Source organism: Motacilla alba, chromosome 2, assembly GCF_015832195.1.
Source record: "Motacilla alba alba isolate MOTALB_02 chromosome 2, Motacilla_alba_V1.0_pri, whole genome shotgun sequence".
In the NCBI taxonomy this organism is placed as follows: domain Eukaryota; kingdom Metazoa; phylum Chordata; class Aves; order Passeriformes; family Motacillidae; genus Motacilla; species Motacilla alba.
Genome location: NC_052017.1, coordinates 138,117,250 through 138,139,023, shown reverse-complemented (window position 1 = coordinate 138,139,023; position 21,774 = coordinate 138,117,250). Strand labels below are relative to the sequence as shown.

Genomic DNA, 21,774 nt, shown 5'->3' with positions numbered 1-21,774 from the left:
TTGCTGCTGGCAGTGTTCTTCCAGGCAGTTTTAACTCCCACTGTGCTACCTAATTTCTCTTTGGTGAGCACTGGAACTGGGCTGACAGCCAAAAACTGCCTGCTTCTGAATGTTGCTGTAGTGTGTTAGGGTTTCAAAGGTGTCTCTAGGAGTCTTCCTATTCAGCTAGGAAAGATCCTTGCAGAAGACAGTTGGATGAGTTTTTATGGATCGCATTTGATACCAAATGTCTTTTCACTGCTGATCAGCCCATGCTGGAGCAGGGTGTGCTGGGACTGCTTTTACAGGTCGGTTAATATACATTTACATTTTTTGTGCAGGGGGGAATTAATTAGGTTACTAACAGAACAGTTTTTATTCTCAGTGTGCTGTGAAAATAGTCAGTCTTGGTGGATCACATCTATCTTTCTGTGGTCTGGAGGGCAGGCAAAGTTGTTGTTAGTAGTTCTTTCTTTTGGGTAGGTTAATATGATCTAGAGGAGCTAGACAATAGTAGGTGGATATAATCTAGGAGAGAGAGAATTGTTTTGGTGTCTTGAGGAACACTGATGTAAATATAAACAACAGAATCAAATTTCTATTTAAGTTCCCATAGTAGGTGTTCCTGTCCTTGGCTTGCAGATGTAGGTATTGTAGTGGTTGCAGAGATCACTTATATTTTAGAAATATTTTGATGTTTTTAAAGATTCCAAGGGAAAATGGTCAACATTTTGGCCTCTGCTTTAATTCTGTACCAAGGAATTCCTGTAACTTAGGCTCAAAGTTTTCAATTAAGACTCTAGGATTTGAGCTGAATAGATTTTCAAAAAGTGCTAAAGTTAAATGACCCTTTGCTTTCACTGGCAGCTTGAGCCAGTTTCCTGTGCGAGGCTTTCAAGGGCTGATGTGTAGCTGGTCGAAACTGGTAAATCTGATTTCTTCCCCAGCTCCCCATCCTTTGCTTCTAAGTCAAGCAAGAGTAAAAGGGCAGCTTTTTATTTTGGCTGTACATTGCAGTTTAGGTTTCTATTCAGACCTGTCAGACATTGCCCCACAGTATCTGAAGAAAGTTCTTTTGTACACAGGGGAAGTTGGGACCATTAATTACAAGTAGCGCTAAAAGTAGGCCAGTTATGCAGGAACATAAATGCAAAAGTCAGTCACATAAAGGGGGAGTTATCTCAGGATCCACTCATTTTTTACATCACTTCTATGTGTGTGAGTGCTGAAACTGTGAAAATTTGGGCAGAAAGCAGGCTACTGCCATTGTTCAGAATGGGCATTCCTTTTGTATGGTTTGCATTTGTTGGTTTTTTTTTCCTCTGGATGCTTTCCTTATTCTGCTGTCATTAGTCCCTACCTCATTATATACTCCCAGGGAGTATATCTCTCTTGCTTGTTAGGATGGTGTAGGTGGTAACTTGCAGTGGTACAAAGGACTAAGGAGAAATAATCAGCTGGATAAGTCATTACTCTGTGCAGAGACTGACTTGCTGATTTTTTTGTGCACGGCTTACTTATCCCACATTCTTTAAGACCTAGAATGTTTTAGGAATAGAAAATGTAATAGAAAACCTTGAACTTGTTTGCCTAGAAATGAAAAAATGTATGGTTGGATGATGAACATTTTATTAAAACTCTAAGTTGAGGGTCTTGGATGCTCCAGTGAATCCAGCAGAGCACAGTTCCGTATGGTAGCCTGCACTAAAAAAAATTATACAGTGCTGCATTCCTCTCATTTTCTTTCTCAAATATCTCACCTTGAATCCACATCAAAGTACAGACGGTTCATTTGGTTTGGTCTGACACAGCTCTGGTTACCACATGGCACTTCTCAGTAGTTCGTGCTAAATGTTTGAACCGTTGGGTTCTTCTTTCCTAAAGCAATGTTTCTCATATTTTTTCCCAGCTATCCATTGCAATCTGAATCCAAATGGTATTGATCACCCTGTCCCCACAGAAGGTATTAACCTGCAGCTTGAAGGCGACGGAGTTGATTCGCTCGCGGTTAAGGGCGCTCCAAAAGCGCCCGAGTCAAAAGACACACCCAAGAGACAAGTGGAGCCGGAAATATCTAAGGTAGGTAGGATTGCCTTCTTATTTATTTTGGTGAGTCTTTAAGAATCCAGGCTTCTTGAAGTCCTGGCTTCTGCTTAAAAAGCATTTATCATCCTGTTAAAGACATATAAAGGTGGAAAAATAGCAGTCCGAGGAAGTGGGTGCTACAGAAGCAAGGTACACCTGTGGAGTTGTGGCATACACACATCTTGGATATTGCACTATTCTATTTTTCTCTAAATGAAGATAATTAAAGTAATGGGATCTCTCTTTTTCAGACACTGTGCAGACTCTTTTTCCAAATGACTTGTGTAACAGGCAGAATGGGCACAGAAATGTTTTTCTTGGGGTTTTTTTTTGTTTGTTTGTTTGTTTGCATATTTATTTTTTTCTCGGGGCAGGTAAAGGAGGAGATAAGTTCTGTGGGTATATGATTATGTGGATTTTTATATGGGTGACTGATTTTAATAATCTGTAAACTCATTTTAGGTAAAATACCAGGCCAGTTCTTCCATGTGTGATATGACAGTGAGCAAATGTAGTTTAGAGATGCATTCCTGAAAACAAATGTGTCTGTTCTTACTCATAAGCTTCTACTTCTTGTATGAGTGCAGTAGACATGACTACCAAGTGCAAGTGAATGTGTATACTCAAGATCCTTTGGTATAGGACAGTAATTTGCCATATATTTGTTATATTTGATACATTTGAAACTGGAATCACAGAATATTCTGAATTGGAAGGGATCCCACAAGGATCATCAAAGCCAGCTCCTAAGTGAATGGTCCATACAGGGATTGAACCCACAAGTTTGGCATTACTAGCACTAGGCTCTGACGAAGGAAGCTGGTCTCAGGGTCAAAGGAAAGATAAGAGAATGTTATAAAATAATTGGGAAACATTCTTTAAAAGCCTTTCAGTATTTTTGATTTTTAAAGGCCTGAAACCAGGAGTTTGGGTGTAATTTCTGCAGAGTGGAAAATTGAGTCTTTATTGAATCTGACACTTTGAGAGTTATTAGAGCAAATAAAATGAGTGTCTTTTTTCTAACAGGTTCAAAAAGGCAATAGAAATTATTTCAATGACTGAACAAATCAGAGTATTTCCTACTGCCAACAGTACAATAAGCCTAAAAAATAACACACACATGGTTGTGATGTATTTCACTTTTAGAATAAAATAATATTAAATGTTTTGAGCAATTGCCTTGACAGTTAAGGTTTGGTATGAATTCTCCATTCTATTTTTTATCTAAAATATCTAGTTTAAAGTTAATACAATTTAACTCATTTCATTCTGACTTAATGGATCAAACTAGATCCTCCATTACAGACTTGCAACAATTAAAAAACCCCTGCTACATTTGGTGGCCATTTATCAAGCACCTTGCTGATTTGTCATGAACCCTTGGAGAACAGGTTTGTGGTTACTGCTTTGAAATATCCATTTGGTAACAAGACCACCAGATTTTGGATGGGTTTTGAGACAAAGCTCAGCTACTGAGGCATTTGCCCTGCTGTTCACAAAGGCAAGCTAGCCCTGCTCATGTTTCAACATCAGCAGATGAAAATCTGCCCTGTGTTGAAGGCTGTGGAGGTGTGCTAAACTTGGGAACCAAACCAGCTTGGGAGTGAAGAAGCTAAATGGTGCAATAGGACTCCCAGTTGAGAATGGGCTTGTGTGTAGCTGACATGCAATACAGTCATATCAAACTTGTCTTTACTTGCAAAAGACTTATCCTAATGAAAAATCAGAGTGAAATACATCAGTGATTTCATGTAAGGGAGCCTGCTGTCGCTGTCTGAGCTGTGATTGTTGGACTGATGAATATAAAACAGGCTGTCCATGCTGGAGATGGTTGGGGAAGAGGGGAAGTGTGGTGCTCTCACAGTACTGAAATCCAGTTTTGGTTTCCCACATCTGATTGCAGTAGCTTTATTTAGAAAACTGGGCATGCTTCAGATTTAAAAACAAACAAACAAACTGAATTTTTGCTTAATTGAATAAGCTTAGCATAGAAGCATCAAGCAAATGGAACGGACTATTTTTCTAAATTTATTTCTGCCTTGTTAGTAACTTTGTCTTTTATATGTGTATTAATTTAGTGATGTTTTTCATCTGGACTCATATTATAGCCTGAAGTGGCCTGTCTTTTCTGCCTTGCTCTGCCTTAAATTTAAATATGGGTTTGCTTTGTCCTCTAAAATGTGAGTATGGAGATGGACTTCAGCTTGTGTAGCTTTAAGAGTTGAATTAAGCTGCCATTAGGAAACTTCATCCATGCAGTTATATATGTATAATGAAATGAGGGGCAGGAATTCAGGAAAGTTTTGTAAATAAAACATTGTGAGCAGAGCCATTTGTTTTATATTTCCATTGCACAGTTGTTTTTAAAAGGATTTCTTTGCACTCCTGTGTATTCAAATAATATTAACACATACCTCATATTCACAGTAGCGAGACCTGTGCTGCACAAAGCAGTGCAACATATTCAATATAGTTTAAGATGCCTCCTAGGCTCTTGTTCCTGTTTTCAGCTTTCTAATTTGTCATCAAGATCACTTCCAGCACTTTAAACATCTGGCTTTGCTGTCCAAAGAAACAAACAAAATCTCCTTTCTAATGAAGCGTGTCCTTTCTTTTCTGTCCTCAGCTATGGGATTAAAGAACAGTAGCAACTCATGGGTTAAAGTTCCTTTTTATGCAGCCACTGTAATGTAAATATGGGAGTACAAGTGTTTGTTTCTATATTTGGGATGCAGGCAACAGAAAGCGTAGCTCCAGTGAAGGATCGCTCATTTATAAGTTCCTGATGAATATGGAGTTTAGTATTTATAGGCTGACTGAGGTAAAATTATAATGGAAAATGGAACAATGATCTTAGTCTCCCTCAGCTGGTTCCCTAAGGAACCACCTTCTTACAAATATGAGCAAGTCCAAAACTAGCAAGATTATTCATAGCTAAACTAATGCCCATAATCTAGTCAGACTCTGATAATGTGCAGGATAGAATACAAATTAAGGAAAAGATATGAAGTGTAAAAATGCTTCATTTTTTTATTTATGTATATCAATATACACATTTTCTTGATCAGTAACTTATTTTTCAGCATTCCTGGAATATAAAAACAATTCAGGCAGTTGAGTGGTCACTTTCACAGAGCAATAAAAGTCACTGGAGAAAGCAAGGATGGTTTTTAATAAACATTTTAAAAACATAAATTTTTTCTTTACCACCTATATTTAACCATTGTTATGTGTGTTTTCTGGAGTTCTTATCTTTTTCATTGAAGTGTTACTTCTGGCTCTTACGTCTCATCTGTTTGGTCTTAATACCATAGTCATAGAGTAGAGTTCTGTTAAAAACAAGTTAACAAAGGTGTTGCTACACTTTTGGAATCCTGTCCTTCTCTGAGTATAGGCTTTAACAGGAGGCAGCTTTTCTAAGGAGATCCAGAAGATGATCTCTTATAGCAGTATTGACTTTTATCAAGTCCTCCCCCACGATGCACTCACAAAGCCTTGTTGATGGTGAGTGTGAAACCCAAATCTGGGCTGTTGCTCATTAGAAGGTTATTTATTCAGGGAGTTTTCTTTCCTAAGTAAGGTGTGCATACCTGGTGACACATTTTGTCTCATTATGTGGTAGCTGCAATAGCAAATAATAAAGGCTTTTTAGTGACAACTACTGCTGTTAGGCTTTTTATGTTGTGTTAGCAATTGCAGGTTTTTTTTTATTTGACTTGAGAGAAATTACCAGCCCTTTAAAATGTTCACGAAAACTATGAAAAGAAACTGGTAAAAGAAGTGAGAAGCTTTTATCTTATCTTCTGTTGATAAGTGCTATATAGACATCCGTAGACTATGTTTTGTTGCAGTGTAGCTCATTAGTTCTTTTGGTTGCTTTTGCTTTCTTAAAAAAACCCTTTTTTTTGAAATTATATTGCACAACACTGAAGGGCTGACTGAACTCAGTACTGAGAGGATAAGAATTCATCTCAGGTTACTGGGCTCAGTTCAGAACTGACTGGGATGGAAACAGCTCCTCTGGTTTCCCTGGCCGGGATGTGCTCTGCTCATCAAGTGTTTGGGAGGGGTGGGGGGTGTCGAGCACAGAAGAGTAGGGATTTAAAGTAATAAAGGTGTTACAGAAACTATTCTATTCCTAGAAATATTAAAATTTTGTCATTTATTTAAATAAAGAAAAAGTCTTCGTACTGTTCTCTAACAAGAGACTAGGAGAAGTAATTTTCTAGAAGTCTCTCATTTTTTAATCAGTGGCTTCTGCTTCACGGTGGTCAAGCTTATCAAATGGCTCGGATGAGAAAGACAGTGTTAGGCCAGTCTGGGTGAGGCTCTAAGCAATCTAATCCCATGGCAGGGGGCTGGAACTAGATGATCATTATGGTCCCTTCCAACCCAAACCATTCTATATTTCCCCCACACCTCACTTTTTTTAAACCTTCTTTTGCTGTTGAGAAACACCAATGCCCACTGAACTGGGGCTATGAGGTTTTACTATTTTGAATTGAGTTCCTCTTGTGAGACTTCTAGTGGCCACAGGATATGGGAAAAAGAACCCAGATTGGACTGATTAAAGTTAAGAAATGTTCTTCTGTTGAAGTGAAGGTTCAGCAAAACCCCAGCTGGGCTGTTCAGTTCCTCCAGATTTTGCTTTGAAATTGTGTGTCAGGGTGTTTGAATTGCAGATCTCTGTGTGTTTCTGAGTGAGGTACTGACCCTGGATGGGGAAATGTTACTTAACTGATAGATAGTTTGCTTTTCTTAGCTTACTTTTGTGGAGAAGTTGTTAACAGATTTCCACTGTCCACATCAGACCACCACAATGAACGTCACTAGATTAGGTGTGAATTTTTTCCCTCTCCCAACTCTGACTGTGATAGTGACAAAACACCACTTACTGCATTGGGTCTTCTTTATGACTAACAAAAATGGGCACAGAATCCCAGTGTAGAATATATCTGAAGTGGGTTTAAAACTATTTGGTAAATGTTACTATCACATAGCTGAAATAATTACACTTCAGGATGATGTGCCTTTCTAGTATCTCATTCTGTGATTATTAGTAATACACAATAATTAGTGTGCCTGCTTCTATCTTAATATTTAATGCACTTTTCATGTGTTGCAAAGTTACAAGTATCCATGCAAATTGGGGGCTGAAATGTTTGATGTGTATGCATCCCTTCCTCTCTCAGCCTGTCATTCACAATTGTGACCTCTAGCTGAAGCCTGAAGTTTCAGAACCATGCAGTGAAAAAACCTCTCATCCTGAGCTGTGAACCAGCAGTGCTGGGTGACTTTGTGCATTTCAAGCCACTGAGAGTGATATTTCGTTTATCATTCTGGGATTTCATGGGAGAGAATGAAGTGCTGAAGTAGCCCTACCTGTACTGCAAAATACAGCTGCTTACTTCAGAATCCACACTCTCACAGCCAAGAAAAACAAGAAACATCTGTCTCTGCTGGGGTCCTGTAAGCCAGCTTACCACAGGAGGACAAATGTCTGATTCAAAATCCGAGTATATTCTTGTAGCATGATTTTTGCCATTGCTGTATCGTCCATTCTTGCTAGAAATAGTTTAATATGAAGGCCCACGTTTTTACAGCAAGGTTTCTCCATTCAGCATAAAAGATTTGGTTTCTCCTGTTCATTCGGTTCACAATGACTGAAAAATGTCATCTCCTCTGCTGACAGCATCCATTTGGAAGTGGGAGATCTTGAGAAGTTAGTGTGTTGTGCTCTGTCTAGAACAGTGAGGGAAGGGAAGGGCAGGTGGAAAGGACCATTTGTGTCCTCCTTTGCCCCTCATCTCAAAGTGGGACTAGTTTCCTATTGGTTTTCTCCCCACAGGAAGTCAAAATAATAAACTCAGACTAATTCTTAGTTCTTAGGTGGTATAAGTAGAACAGGTGAAGTTTATTTACAAAGACAGTGTTGATTGACCTTCCAAAGAAAAAGCCTTGGTGAAGTTCACCTGTGCAAGCACGCTCTCGTTATGACTTCAGTCTATCAGGTGATATTAGAAAGAGGAATTTGTTAGGATTTTACAGCTGGATTTTTTAACAGTTGGACTGCTACTTTCAGAAAAAAATCAAGGATGAAAACATTTTGGGTAGTTGCATGCATGCAGGTGCTTGCGTGTGGAGGACATCAAGGTGTTGGCCCCTGGGAAGCGGTGCAGTCTGTGACCCTGAGGTGTGCTCGGGGCTGCACAAACACACAGCAGTGAGGTGGCTTCTGCTGCAGAGAGACAGTCCTTGTATAGGGCTGCTTTGAGCAGATGGTTACAAAGAGGCAGCTGAGAGAGCATAAGGAGGGAAGTGTAGTCTGATCTGGCTCCTGTTGTCCTGTGAAAACTATCAATGTGAAATTTGTGTTCTTTCCCATTACACCAGTGTGAAAAGGAGCAGCAATTGCAGTACATATTAGCAAACATAGGCAGTAAAAAGCTGTGGTAGTACTCTAGAAATAAGTGGGATGTTTAATACTACAGACACGTGTAGATACAGACACCTTATTTAAAACACTTCAGTTTGGGGAAAAAGAAATGTAGATAAAAAGATGAAGTGGCTTTTAGAGGAAAAAGCAATTCCATGCAGCATGTGGATGCATATTGTACTTAAAGTCCCAGTTCTGCTGCTTGCCTCATTGTGAAACTGTTTTACAAAGCCATCCAAACCCTCTGCTTCCATTTTGAATCTACTTTAAGGGCTTCAAAAATAAAGCCATATTTTAATGACTCAGCTGCCTTGTTGGAGATGGAAAAATATAGAATTCCCTGGTCAAGAAAATAATAGCATTATGATTAAAGGGAGTGCAAAATGTACTATGGAACCAATTTAGCCTTTAAAATGGAAAATGCTCCACTGCTGACACCACAGGTCTGCAAATGTTGTATTTCACCTGAGTTATAACTCATAAATATAATAAAATAAGATATTTAATTAATCTACCTCATGTGTTAGCTGGCAGTTGCTGTGGTCACTAGAGAATCATAGAACCATTTGTTTTGGAAGCAGCCATAAAGCAGCCTTGTTCTAGCCACCCTGGCATGGGAAGGGACACCTTTCACTGGACCAGACTGCTCACAGCTCCATCCAGCCTGGCCTTGAACACTTCCAGGGATGGGGCATCCACAGCCTCTCTGGGCAACCTGTGCCAGTGTCACCACCCTTACAGTAAGGAATTTTTTCTAATATCTAATCTAAATCTACTGTCTTTCAGTTTGAAGCCATTCTTTCTTCTTCTGTCACTACATGTCCTTGTAAAAAAAGTCTCCTCCATCTTCCTTGGAGGCTCCTTTCGGGTACTGAAAGGCTGCAATTAGGTCACCCAGAGCCTTCTCTTCTTCAGGCTGAATAATCCCAATTCTCCCAGCCTTTCCTCACAGGAGAGGTGCTCCATCCTGCTAATCATCTTGGTGACCTCCCTCTGGATTCACTTCTACTGGTCCATGTCCTGTGCTGGGGACCCCGGAGCTGGATGCAGCACTGCAGGTGGGGCCTCACCAGGGCAGAGCAGAGGGGCAGAATCGCCTCCAAGTTTCTCTACAAGTGGGGATTTTTGTCCTTTCCTTTTTGAAAAATAACATAGTTGTGGAGAACTGGAAGTGAGAAGTGTCGTAGTCACAAAAGGAGTGTGGGACTGTAGTAGTCTTGATAATGGGTGGAAGGAGTTTCTTAAGTTATCACCACTAAGAAGGAGAGGAATTTCGTTAGAAGAGCCTGCAAGAGGGTGGCCTGGGGCAGAGTGAGGTCTGTCTTTCCCTGAGTTTCCGTGGGTAGAGTTCAGTTTGCTGATGAGGGCGACTTAAATTCCATGTCTGTGTAAGCTAGGTATGTAAACTCCTCTTGTATTTGGTGGAATCTCGTCAGCATGCTCAGAGGAGCAAGAGAGGGATCAGGCTCGGTCTGAAGTGAGCACCGCTCACCTGAAGCTGTCTACCTTTTGGGGATTGTTTTGACACTTGAGTTTAGGTGTTTGGATCTCAAACTTGGTTCTTTCCTCGACCTTACTGGCTAACCAGCCTCTGCATTTGATATTGCAGTGGTTATCCATGTCTGATGGAGGTGAAACCTTGCGTTAGGAGACCATTTCAGAAGCTGCGTTTACCTCAGAAATCATACTTGGAACAACTAGGATAGACTACTCACATATATATGGTTATGTTCAAAATTATATTCTGGCAAGCAAATAACATGTAATCTGAAAAAAAAGAGTCTTACCTTTTGGATAAAAAGCAAATTGTTGGAGTGTGTGTGTTTCATTTTTACCCTCTTTAATTGGTCTTGGACTTTTAGAAGGCAGTTGCTCCTGTCTAGAAGTGAAGCTCTTGCTGTCTGGCTCAGTTTACCCAAATATAGAAGAATGTTGATAACTAGGACCAGTTAAAACTGTTGTTTCAGTAGAAATCTGAGATATGGAATAAATATATTTGTCTCTTGCATGTTTATGTATGTTTGATTGATTGTTCAGGTCAGGCTGTCTGAGAGTAACAAATGCAGCAGTACATTTGCTGCTGTTCCCATTCTTCTCCATGGGACAGATTCTCAAGCTGTTTTCCATGGTGGGTAGTGGTAGAGGCTTGCACTGGTGCTTTGTCATGCCTCTGGTTTTTACTGGAAGTATTTGGTGGATGGAGACTTAAGTAAACTGGTGTTTTGCTCTGAGGGGCCTCTAGGCACGGCACAAATGCCAACAATAATGACCTCTGATGTCAGGGAGGATTTTCAATATTCTCTCATGTCATACTTTTCAAATACCAATTCTTTTTAGGTGTTTCTGAATGTGGACTTCAGTCAGAAGTGTTTTAGTTTTATCTAAATTCTACAGTCAGCTGCAGATTATTGTGTTGTTGATGAACCACTGAAGGGAGCAGGGAAACAACTCTCAAATGTTAAAGCGTGCATTTTCTATGATGCTATGTATCATCCGTGGGGCAAGCAGAAAATAAATGTTGTGTTTAAAACACAAATGTTGTGTTTAATGAGAGACAATTCATCCCTTTTCCTTTTTAGCTTTTTTGACCAACTCATTTGTAAGTAGCTTGGGGTTTCCTTGGCTGTAATGCCATTAAGTAAAACTTTGATATAGTGATTCAGCCTGGGGATGGCTTTAAGTGCCTGTGTCCTACTTCTAGTACTTCTGTGCTTCTAGTAATGTTGATGGTGTGCTTTTATATTGTCATTAGCCGCTCTTGGAATTCGCAGGGTCAGTTCCAAAATGAGAATGATGTCCAAGCATGAGAGACTCTTGAACTGAAGGAAGCTTTGCAAGTGCGCACTAAGAGGGCAGCCGGAGTGAGGAAGCAGTACAATAGCACATTGCTTTGAATTTGGGAGGTCCTAATGTGCAGCTGAGACCTTTGGCACTTTTGGTGAGGAAATTTTCCTGTCTGACCATCCAGGAGCCTCTCTGGGCATCACACAAGCACAACCTGAGCTGGGACCGAGGCCCCTTCACAGCCACACCCCCCACACTGAAATGGTCAGACCAGGTTTCCTTACTGTCTCTACCCTGTCCTTTCCATAGCAGAATCTAAGACATGCGGATACTTAAAATAATTTCATCATTGTGCAGTAATAAAATAACAACTTGAGCTGCTGCCTCTTAGGAAGGAGCCCAAAGGAAGGAAACCCTGGGCTTTTGTATCCTTGTGGTCTAAGCAGAGGAAAGTCTGGGCTCTTCCTGCTGAGTCACTGGCTCCTGCTGTGTCCCTGAGTCACCTGGCTGGTGCCACAGGTCCCTGGGCCCTTTGCTATGCAAAGGGTGGGTGCCAGTTCTCAGCCTCTTGCCTCAAGCTCCTGCCACCCAGAGCTCAATCTGCAGCTCTCACTGCAGCTGCTCACCAAGCCACCAATACACAATACTGAGTGTATTCCTGAGCACTGGGAAAAGACATACTATTGGTAATAGTGGCATGAAACACCACAAGTAAATTTCCTTTTGGAGATTAGGGCATGTGTATCCAATTCTATTAACAAAGCAACAGTGTAAGAAGAGAAAAGAGATTACGTTTTAGGTTTTTTACTTTAGCTTTTGAACTGTCTCTTCTGTTTGTGCAAAATTGTGATGCTTTCCTATTCTCTGAATATTCCAGCTGCCATCTTCAGTCTGCCACCCCTGTCAGACAGATAGATACATACAGATTGACACATAGCCATCTCCTGCCTGCCAGTTCAGTCTGCACTTTACCTGCCAAGCTGATTTTGTCATCCCTAAAGCCTCGATGAGTAGTGTCTTTTCCCTCCCTAGCTGATGAGTGTCTTTTCTCATCTATATCCCTGTGGAGAGCAAAGAGTTCACTTGAGTCAGGGTTAGCTACAATAGTTAAGACTAATGTAATACTCAATTTTGCTTTGCAAACTATTGCCTGAAATGGGAGATGCTGATCCTCATCCCTGTGGTGCAGTGCTACTAAACTCTACCACCTATGCCTGATTCAGAATGAATAACCAGCAGAATGTGCTTGGGGCTTCCCAGCAGTCTGACTGTGAGTGTGCAGTGGGAGAAGCTCAACATGGGTTCCAAGAGGCAGCTGTGCCCATCTCACATCCCTCAGCAGCTCACAGATGTGACCCTTCTTGCAACCTCAAGAGCTGCAACAGTAGAAGCAGTGAGAGTGTGCAGCTCTGGCTGCTGGGTAGAGGGGCAACTCTTTGGGTTACAGGAAGAGGTTATATTGGCCATTTTTGCTAATGTAATCATTTTATTTCCTGCTCACACAACTGCTAGCAGTCACTAAATGATCTGGAGCATCAATTCTTCCATCTCCCTTACCTCCTAGATCCTTACCCAGAGATCATAGTTATTACTGGTAGGGGCTGTTGCCAGAAGATTCACTTGCTAGAATGAATATTTCTAATTTTACCGATGTCTAGGAATTAATATTTTGATGAAGCATCAAGCTACACTTCTGGGGTTAAATGTGTCTTTAATATGCATATCTAAAAATAGAAAACCTTCAGCACTGAATAAGGTAGAGTTGCTGCATATCTTGAGGCCTTTTTTCTGTCTTTAACAAAGAAAATTTTGTAAGTGGGTATTATGTTCTGCCAATTTTCCTTTTTCCTCTAATGTCTGTAAGTGCATCCATCAACTTTGCTGACCTAGACACCCTCTACTTTTTTGCCTTTTTTTTCCTTGCTTTAAACAGAAGCATGACAATGGAGTCTGTGCCTAATGGTTTTAGAGCTGCTATTAATCCATCTTTCATTCAAGGCTGATTGCTTTCAATCTTAGCAGCATGCTTTAGATAGTGAAAGATGTTGTGAATGTCTTTTCATTATTAAAGGGCAGATGTGACTGAACTTCAGCACACCTATGCTGAAAATACAGTTTTCTATCTAAATAAAGCTTGTGATAGGTTTGAAGATGTATTTTTAAGTAATCAATATTGTTATTGAGTGAATAGAAAAAAAATTTTCTGGAGGTAAAGGCTATCACAATAGTATGTTCTCCTTCAGATATGACTGTCTCAAATGTACTTCTCTTTTAGTAAGTTGGAAATTTTGCATTTTTTTTAGGTTTGTGCTGAAGAGCAAATAGCTTGTCAGAATTGTCAACATTTCAGCATTAGGTGGTAATACGTGAAGTTGATGAGGAAAACTGAGACAGGATAAAAAATGAGCTAACCTGCAAGTGTACTAAACTTTCCTGAAGCCTTTATTGTTGACTGTAGAAGAAGAATCTGAAGTGCTCGTTAAGGTTCATGCTTATTTAACTGTCACCATGGATTTCTTTTTCTGTGGGGAAGGCTACTTTGTGGCTTGCAAACTGTAGTTAATGGTCCATAGTGACTGGCAGCAGATTATTTTGGAAAAGTTTTTTGCCTGAATAATTATCAGCTCTGTTTTTCCTAGCTGCTGTTTCATGTTCCCTTTCTCTCTCTTGAAATAATTTAGTATTGGAAGGTCTTATTTTTTAAAGAGTATTTTCTGATGGGAGAAAAAAATAACTAAGAACAGTGCCAAATAAAATGCTTTGATCAGGTAAGTGTTCAGCATGTTGATTGAACTGTCAAATTCAGGTGAAATTCAGTTAGTTGTGTGTGTCCATTGTACATACTGCACCTTCTGCTTTTTGCTGTGAAGAAAACGGTATAGGATAGTACCTACCTCTTTGGTTTTGGTTGTGTTTTTTGTTTTGGTTTGGGTTTTTTCCTCTTGACCTTTTATTCCGTGCTCATATTTCCAGATTCCAAAGGACACAAGAATGCTGATATAAGCCAAGAAGTATAATTGGAAAGGAAGCTGTCTTAGCTTTTGATTCAAAAAGAAGACTGTACAGTGTAGTCAGGTTATAAGAGCAGGGCTGACTTTTGTGGGAAAAAAACCCACACCAGAGTGCATGCTATTATTGCTCTACAATATTTTATGCAAAATGTAAGTGATTTCTAAAACCACAAAATAAACTGAACAGATGAAATTGAATTTGAAAATTAAGCTAGCTTTTCTATGCAAGGCACAGTGATGACAAAACTGGGTCATGGTTGATGAAATTCTTATTTAACTCTTTTCTGCATGTTCATCACCTTCTTACTCCCAGAGCCCTCTGCCATGGTTAGGTTTTTGTTCTGGGTTTGTGGATTGTTGTGTTGTCATGTGTTGCCACAAACCTGCTCCCCTTCAGGATCTAACAAAGGCTTCTACAAGACTGGAGAAAAAGTGCAGAGGAAGAGGAAGTGTGTCCTAGCTGAGCTAAGCTGATGATGGAGCACTCCATTTAATGATGTAGCACATTTCAGTGCCCAGCCCCTACTTGCTCTCATTTTACTGAGTTGGCAGCTCAGTTCTGACTTCAGTGAGTTAATTAGTTTTTCATCCACCTGAATTATCTCATCTTGGCTTTTATCAACAATAGGGTACTCTGTACTGGTGGATCAAGAGCAACCAGTGAGAGCTGTCCCCTTTGGCACACTTCCTTGTTAATTTGGCTTATTTTAATAACTTTGCCATGCTGGCAGTAGTTAAGGAGAGTACTGCTTTGCTGCTTTTGCTGCTGGGAGGAAACTCTGTGGAAGTGCAATCCAAATAGAGCTAGTGGATGACTAAATCAGATTTGGAGGACGAACAGGGGATATCAGTCTTAAGTAATGTTAATAACCAAATATATTTTGATTTTGCACTATTTCATCATCTTTACCAAGTGCTTCAGTTGGTTCTAATGCAGAAGAGATGAGAATTGAATGATACAACGAAACTTTGCAAGTATTTTTTTATTCAGAGAAATGTAGCAGCCCTCTGCATCCAGTGTTACAATTATGTGAACAATATAGTGGGATACAGTGGAATTATCCATCTCATGCACTTCAATATATGATTGAACTCAAAGTATCAAAAGAGCCAAGGGAAGCATAGGCTGCCTGCAGGGATAGTGGGTGCGTGATGGAGATCAGACAAGGTAGCAGGTTGTGGGCAGCAAGAGGGAATTTGACTGCAGAGAATGAAATGTAGTACAAAGGAAGAAAAATTTCTAGGATGAGTCTGAATATTCCACGGTATTCATAAATCTTAGAATTGAGGAGGAGGTAAAAACAGGAAATTGTTGCTGCTGCATACAAATACAGAACAATAAGGCTGCTGTGCTGGCAAAAGTTAGTAGGACTATGAAACAAGGCAGAACTTGAAACTTTCCTACCTATTAGAAAGTTCCTCTCATAGTTTTGTTAATTATTAATCTGCCACTTATATAAACAGATTGACTGCAGCCTCTCTCTTAGCAAAGCTCCTATCAGTTGTTTTCCTTTTAATCCTGGTCTAAATAGATTGACAAGGATTATTGTGTAAGAACAGTAAATTGAGTTTCATTGACCTTTGGAATCAGCATGAAGTATAAGAATGGAAGTGATGAGCTTAAGGTGTGCTACTGATGGCTTAATCAGTGAAGCAACACAAAGCAAAAACCATATGTGAATATTTTTTCTCTACTTTCACTTTTCAGATTAATTATCACACAAGGTTTTTATGATTATTAGTGAAAGTCTTTTAGACCAGTGAATTTTGGTAGAAAAGTTACTCTGATTTCCTATTTTTATGCTCTTGAAGCATATGTATAAAGGATTTAGCTCTTAGACTGTTGCAATGCAAATCTAACATGGTAAGTAATTGCGACAGTGCTAGCAAGTACTTTCAAATGATGTGCCAGAGTACTTCAGTGCATCTTTAGTGTGTTTTATGTCTGTGTTTAGAAGTGATCAAGATGTTAGATAGCATTCCTAGAGGTTATTTCTGATAATATTAGCCAAGAGAGTTTGTTGATATTGATAATATTTTCTTGTCTGTCAGGAAACAGCCTTTTCTTATGTTCATCTGCTAATAATTTTATGTAGTAAAATAATAAAAGGTTGTAGTACTGTGTTCAAAGAAATAAAACAGCAGCAGGATAAAAGTGAGGAAGAAACATCAATCTCATGTAATCTTCTCCATGAGAACATAAAAGGATATTTCATTGCATGAAGTAAGCCTTTAAAGGAGGTGATTGCTTCTCATCCAGGGACAGTTCAAACATTTTTGACTTAAGTGTGGAAAACCCTTGTAGACTAAGGAGGTTTTGGAAATGTCCTCATAAATAGCTGGTGATAACGTGTTAATTTATAATTGTAAGGTGCTGGTACAGCAGCTGTGTACAAGAGGTGATCATCTCCATGTGGGAAACTGCAATCACAAGGTGAAATGGGAAAGAAATGGGAAGGTGAGCTACTGTATCTTGGAGCAATTGGGCTCTGGTGAGCCACGAACAAGAGAATGGCTTAAATGTATTAGGTGACACAAGGCAGGTGAGAAAATGTGAAAAATACTGACATGCCTCTTAGAGAAAGCTGAATTCCTAAAAGCTGAAAGACAATGGAATGTGGTTCCTTGTGAAACTCCTGGGGGCTGTCAAAGTGCTGCCTGTCAGTAGATGGTGCTCTTTATATCACCTATTTACTGTTGCTGCCTGTGTTTGGCCATGTTTTCATCTAAAAGGTCTGGTAACATTCTTTAACAGTTCATTTCTCTGAATTCTGATGCGTGGGAGATTAGAAAATGGAGTCTTTTGAGGAACTGCCAAAACAAACGAAAATAAAAACGTGTTCTCTAGGTGCCTTTGAAGCATCCTCAATCCTTGAATTTTTCAATGACTTTTGCTTGTGTTTGTGTACCGTTTTGAATTTGGACAAATTCAGAAGCTTTCAGCATAAAACCCTTGAACAGACATTGTGGATTGGAGAATATATATCAGAGTAATTCAATTTGGCAACTGACCTGTAAAACACTGCAATAACGTGGTGTAAAATAAAATTGCAAAGCAGATTTGTCAAGCCATTTGCAATTTTTAAGTTTTCTTTCGTATGTTTACTTTGTAGTTTTACCTGCTGTTTCTGGATAGATAGGAATAAGTTTATTTTTAAATTTAATGCTTCTTAGAAAGGTCTTAAATGAATCAGTGCAACTGAGAGTTTTACCTGGAGTCATTTATGCATCAGTAATTGGATGGATATAAAAACCTGCATAAATATGAAGATTTCCTTATTAATGTGGTTGGAGTATTATTGGTCCTGTCTGTATATTTTATTATTCAGAAAATATGCCAGCTCTGAAGGAAAATATGTTAAATCTGCTAATTGTTTAAAAATATCACTTGCCAAAGGCTGCTGTTGAGACAAAAGCCCTGATCTGGGCAGCACAACAGCATGGCAGACCTAATGGAAAATTTGAGATGTTTAAAGTTTATGTGTGTCTTTATGCTGTTGTCTTGCAGAACATCAGCTACTTAGCCAAGAGTTAAATTTTGACTTGTGAGATGGATTTGCCCCTGGAGTGAATCTCGAGAACTGCCTGCTGTTCACTGCCTGAGCCTACTGGTCTTTCTGCACATAGAAACTGAAGGATTAGTGTGAATTTTTCATGTAATCTTAAACTGCAATCAAATGGTCCAGAAAAGAGAAGGGAACTGAGCTTTTTCAGAAATCTAATTAAAATACTTCCAGTTCTTATTCAGGGCCAGTTTGTCTTTCTCTGACATTAATTGAGTTATCCCTTCACAATCTCTCTCCACAAAAGATACATATGCAGTCAACACATTACAGCAGAAGAATATTGTTCCTTATTATGCTTAATTTACCTTCCTGTAGCCCTTGTCTCACTTTCATTTCCTTATGTCATAAGTTCCTCATATTAAGGTCAGGTGGGCATAATACTTTTCTTGAAAACCTCAGTGCCACATTTTTGTGTTGTCACATCTCATAGGTGCCTTCTCCAGGAAGATGTTGCTGGGACATTTAGGGCATATTTGGGCTTTATTTTTTAATGATACCTGGAACTGAAGATGCAAATCTTCACTGGCATTCCTGCCTTGCCTAGCCTCCCTGTGCTGCCTGCTGGATGTTCTGGGAACGTCCCATTTTCCCATGTGGGCTGGTTTTAACACCAGCAGGAAGTCAAACTCCAAATGAGTCATTCCCCATCCAGTAAAAGAGGGGCACAAAAGGAGAGACTATGGGTCTTCTTCAGCAATTTGCTAAAAGCCCAAAGCATTGGAATAAGACATGCACAGAAACAACAGTATTAATAGCAAAATAGCCTGGGCTTTGTGGATCCCAGTGGGGAAGGGGTGGGGGTAAAAGAGCATTGTGGTGCTTAATTTATTTTTGTAAATATAGGACTTCATAAGGATGATAAGCGAATACAGGAATTCCCTTATTAGGGAGAGAAGATTAGTTTCTCAAAAGTAATTAGCAATAAATTACTTTGACATCAGAAGTGCTCTGCTTGTTTTGAAAAACAAGTGATGGATCTGCCTTCTAGATAATTTATTTGAGAAATCTATTATGACCTTCTGTACACAGGCATTGCAATGCTCTTGCATGAATCAGATGGTTGGGCTAATCTGACTCTATCAACATCTGCCTTTTTTCTCCTGTTTTTGCTGGATGTCTTATTGGGGAAGCAAGAGATTGACCTGTCAAGTCAAGCTCAGACCTTTTCTTACTTGTACTTACGTACTATAAAGTTGTTCTCCTCAAAATTTATTTGGCTCAAGAAAACATAGTTAAGAGTCAACTGGCAAAGATATCTAGGAAACTTTGATTGCTGCTGGGGTCTAAAATGCCTTGGCTGCTGCACCTGCCTTCTGCATATGAATGAGCCTATCCATAAAGACTGAAAGTTGGCATGGAAAGGTTATCCTACTTCTTACAGTGCGAGCCTCTTAATTGGCACATCTGCTGGAAGCAAAGGTGCCAAAAATGTGATTCACTTGGAAGGAGTAGACTTTGTAAGAAAGCCTGTCATTTACTAGGGATTAAGATCCTCTCAGGATACTGGATGTTCTCCTTGTACAAATGTACTGTTGTTGAGCTAATGGTGGAATTAACCTCACTACTTGCTAACACTGAAGTAACAGCTTTTATAGCTCTTCTCTTATAGAAATGCTTCACTATTTGTGTGTTTAAGATGAAAAAATGGACCATCTACCTCTGATATACAGCAGCTGTTAAAAAATACACAGTATTGAGTATCTTCTCAATAGAATACTGTAATTGTAAATGGAAGGAGCGAGGTGTGGTCTGTGCTGCACAGATTTGTTATGATAGGGAAATTCCATTAGTAAATCCCCAAAATAAAAAATAATAAAAAATTGCCAGTATCATTAATGACAACTCCCCAGAGAAAGGTAATACTGCCTCAGCAAAAGCAATATTATGCCATTGATGTGTATTTCTTTACAAAGCATGTCCCCAAAAACAACATAACTACATGTTCCTGAGGTCAGGCTTACCCTTTACTTGAACAATCTTTTGATGAGAATACCCTGTACATTTTGTTTGCTACCAGTGCTACCTGAAATCTCTGGAAAGACTAGGGTACTGCTCTGTACAACCTCTTTTTTCTCCTCCCCATTAAAGACCTATTTGTATTGTAGTTGAATACCTAGTAAAAAAAATTATTTTTATAAGCTTTAGAAAATTCCGCTATTAATCTACACATCATAGTTTTTAATTGCCACATTTCAGTTCATAGCCATGTTAATATGGATAATGTGAATATGAAACAAGTACATTTAAAACTGTCATGGTCCTGTCTAGTTCTTCTCATTTCAGGGCAGCTTGTTTTGTGATTCTTACTGCTAACAATTGGTAATTGAGCTGTACTTGAAAGGCTACAGTTAAGTGATTGAAGAACTGTAGCTAAGGTATCATTAATACATGTACTTATTAATCAGATGTAGTCTTACAATTTACAAAACAAATACAGGGTGACCACCTTCCTTTAACTCTTTCTACTGAATTTGCAAGTGTAAATTCAGGATTTAGTTCTGTCCTTCACATCTCTACATTTTTAGCTCTTGGGCTTAACTACTTATTTTTCTATAAGTAAATAAGTCTATAAGGCAATAAGATTTTAGTGTACTATTTCTAAGTTTGTGCTAATTAAGCATTTTTCCAGTCTAGTTTGGCCAGTGGATTTTGTACTTTAGGTAATAAATTCTTCTGTGTGACCATCTTTAATAAGTGTGTGAGAAATTCTGAGAAGATCAGTGTACTAAATTATATACCTGGTTTTGTATTTATTTTAATGGAATTCCGGATAAGCAGTCTTGGTTTAGTTCAACTGTAGATATAGCTGCCTGGCAGAGGTGCCAGAATTTGTTTAAAAGAAAAAGGAAAAGTGGGAATGGAGACTAATTTTTTATTGTCAATTTTGTAGTACGGGTAGATTTTGGGTGTTGTTATTTATTTTAATTTTTATTTTAATCTACACATGGAGAAAATATTTTTTACACCTACTGAACTTTCTCAGAATTGAAATTTCAGTTGTTGAGAAAGTATTTCAGAGTTCAGGAGAATCTGTTGGGAAATGGGGAGCTGCATTTCATCACCATCTTAGTTATTACATATTCCTGTTTGCTTTCCTGTATGTACCTGAATGCATTTGAACTTACAGCTCCATCAAGATGGGGCACTCTCCTGTAGCTAATCCATGTTTGAGGAGAATATTCTGTGATGAAAACTTATGCCATGATTCTTCTTCACAGTGTGTGTAGTTCTTAGTCCTTGAGACAGGATTAAAAATGAGCTAACCTACAAGTTGTGTGTGCCATGTGGATGATGAATGTCTCAAATTTTTATTTTTGCTGAGGTGGATGGTCAAGTGCAGTTAAAAACATGTGCTAGTAGTAAAGTTAAGTTAATTACTTGTGGTAAATGACTATTAATCCAGCGCCACTAATTAAAATTCATTCTGTTTCCTCTTTGGCTGAAGAGTTTTAGTAATCAGGCTAGAGAAGGTCAAGGAGGAACCTTTTCTCTTCATAGCTGTTCAAGGCAGGTTAGTTGGGCACCTGCTGTGTAAGCAGAAATTGTCTGTTCTCCAGATCTGTGCAGGATACAGAGTAAGTTTCTGTTCGTAAAACAAGAAGGATTTGTATTTATTTTTGAAGACTGTAATCTGTTGTATAAGATAGTGGTGGTCAGAGCCAGATTTGGACAAGTTTGAATTGTCTGAGGTAGAGAAGGGGAATCAGAACCACATGAATGAAGAAGTGTCAAAGAACTGACATGCCTTGTGAGGTAGCAACCCTCACTTCAATGGAGCAACTCTTCCTCTCTTCCTTTTTTGTTTTCTCAGCAAATATCCAAAGGTAAATATTTAATTTTTGGACTGGAAGGAATCCACTGTGGGGAGCAAAAAGATTCTTAAATTTGGCAAGATTAAAAATACAGGCTTTTT

General features: G+C 39.1%; 1 protein-coding gene across 2 annotated transcripts in view; it reads left to right on the top strand.

Moving 5' to 3' along the window:
* The window catches only part of SAMD12 (sterile alpha motif domain containing 12), a 176,464-nt gene that overhangs the window by 16,272 nt on the left and 138,418 nt on the right, over positions 1 to 21,774 (top strand). For both annotated transcript variants that reach the window (XM_038130231.1, XM_038130230.1), the window contains exon 2: positions 1,889 to 2,058. In XM_038130231.1, the coding sequence (XP_037986159.1) occupies positions 1,889 to 2,058 (170 nt within the window). The remainder of the gene's footprint in view (positions 1 to 1,888; positions 2,059 to 21,774) is intronic.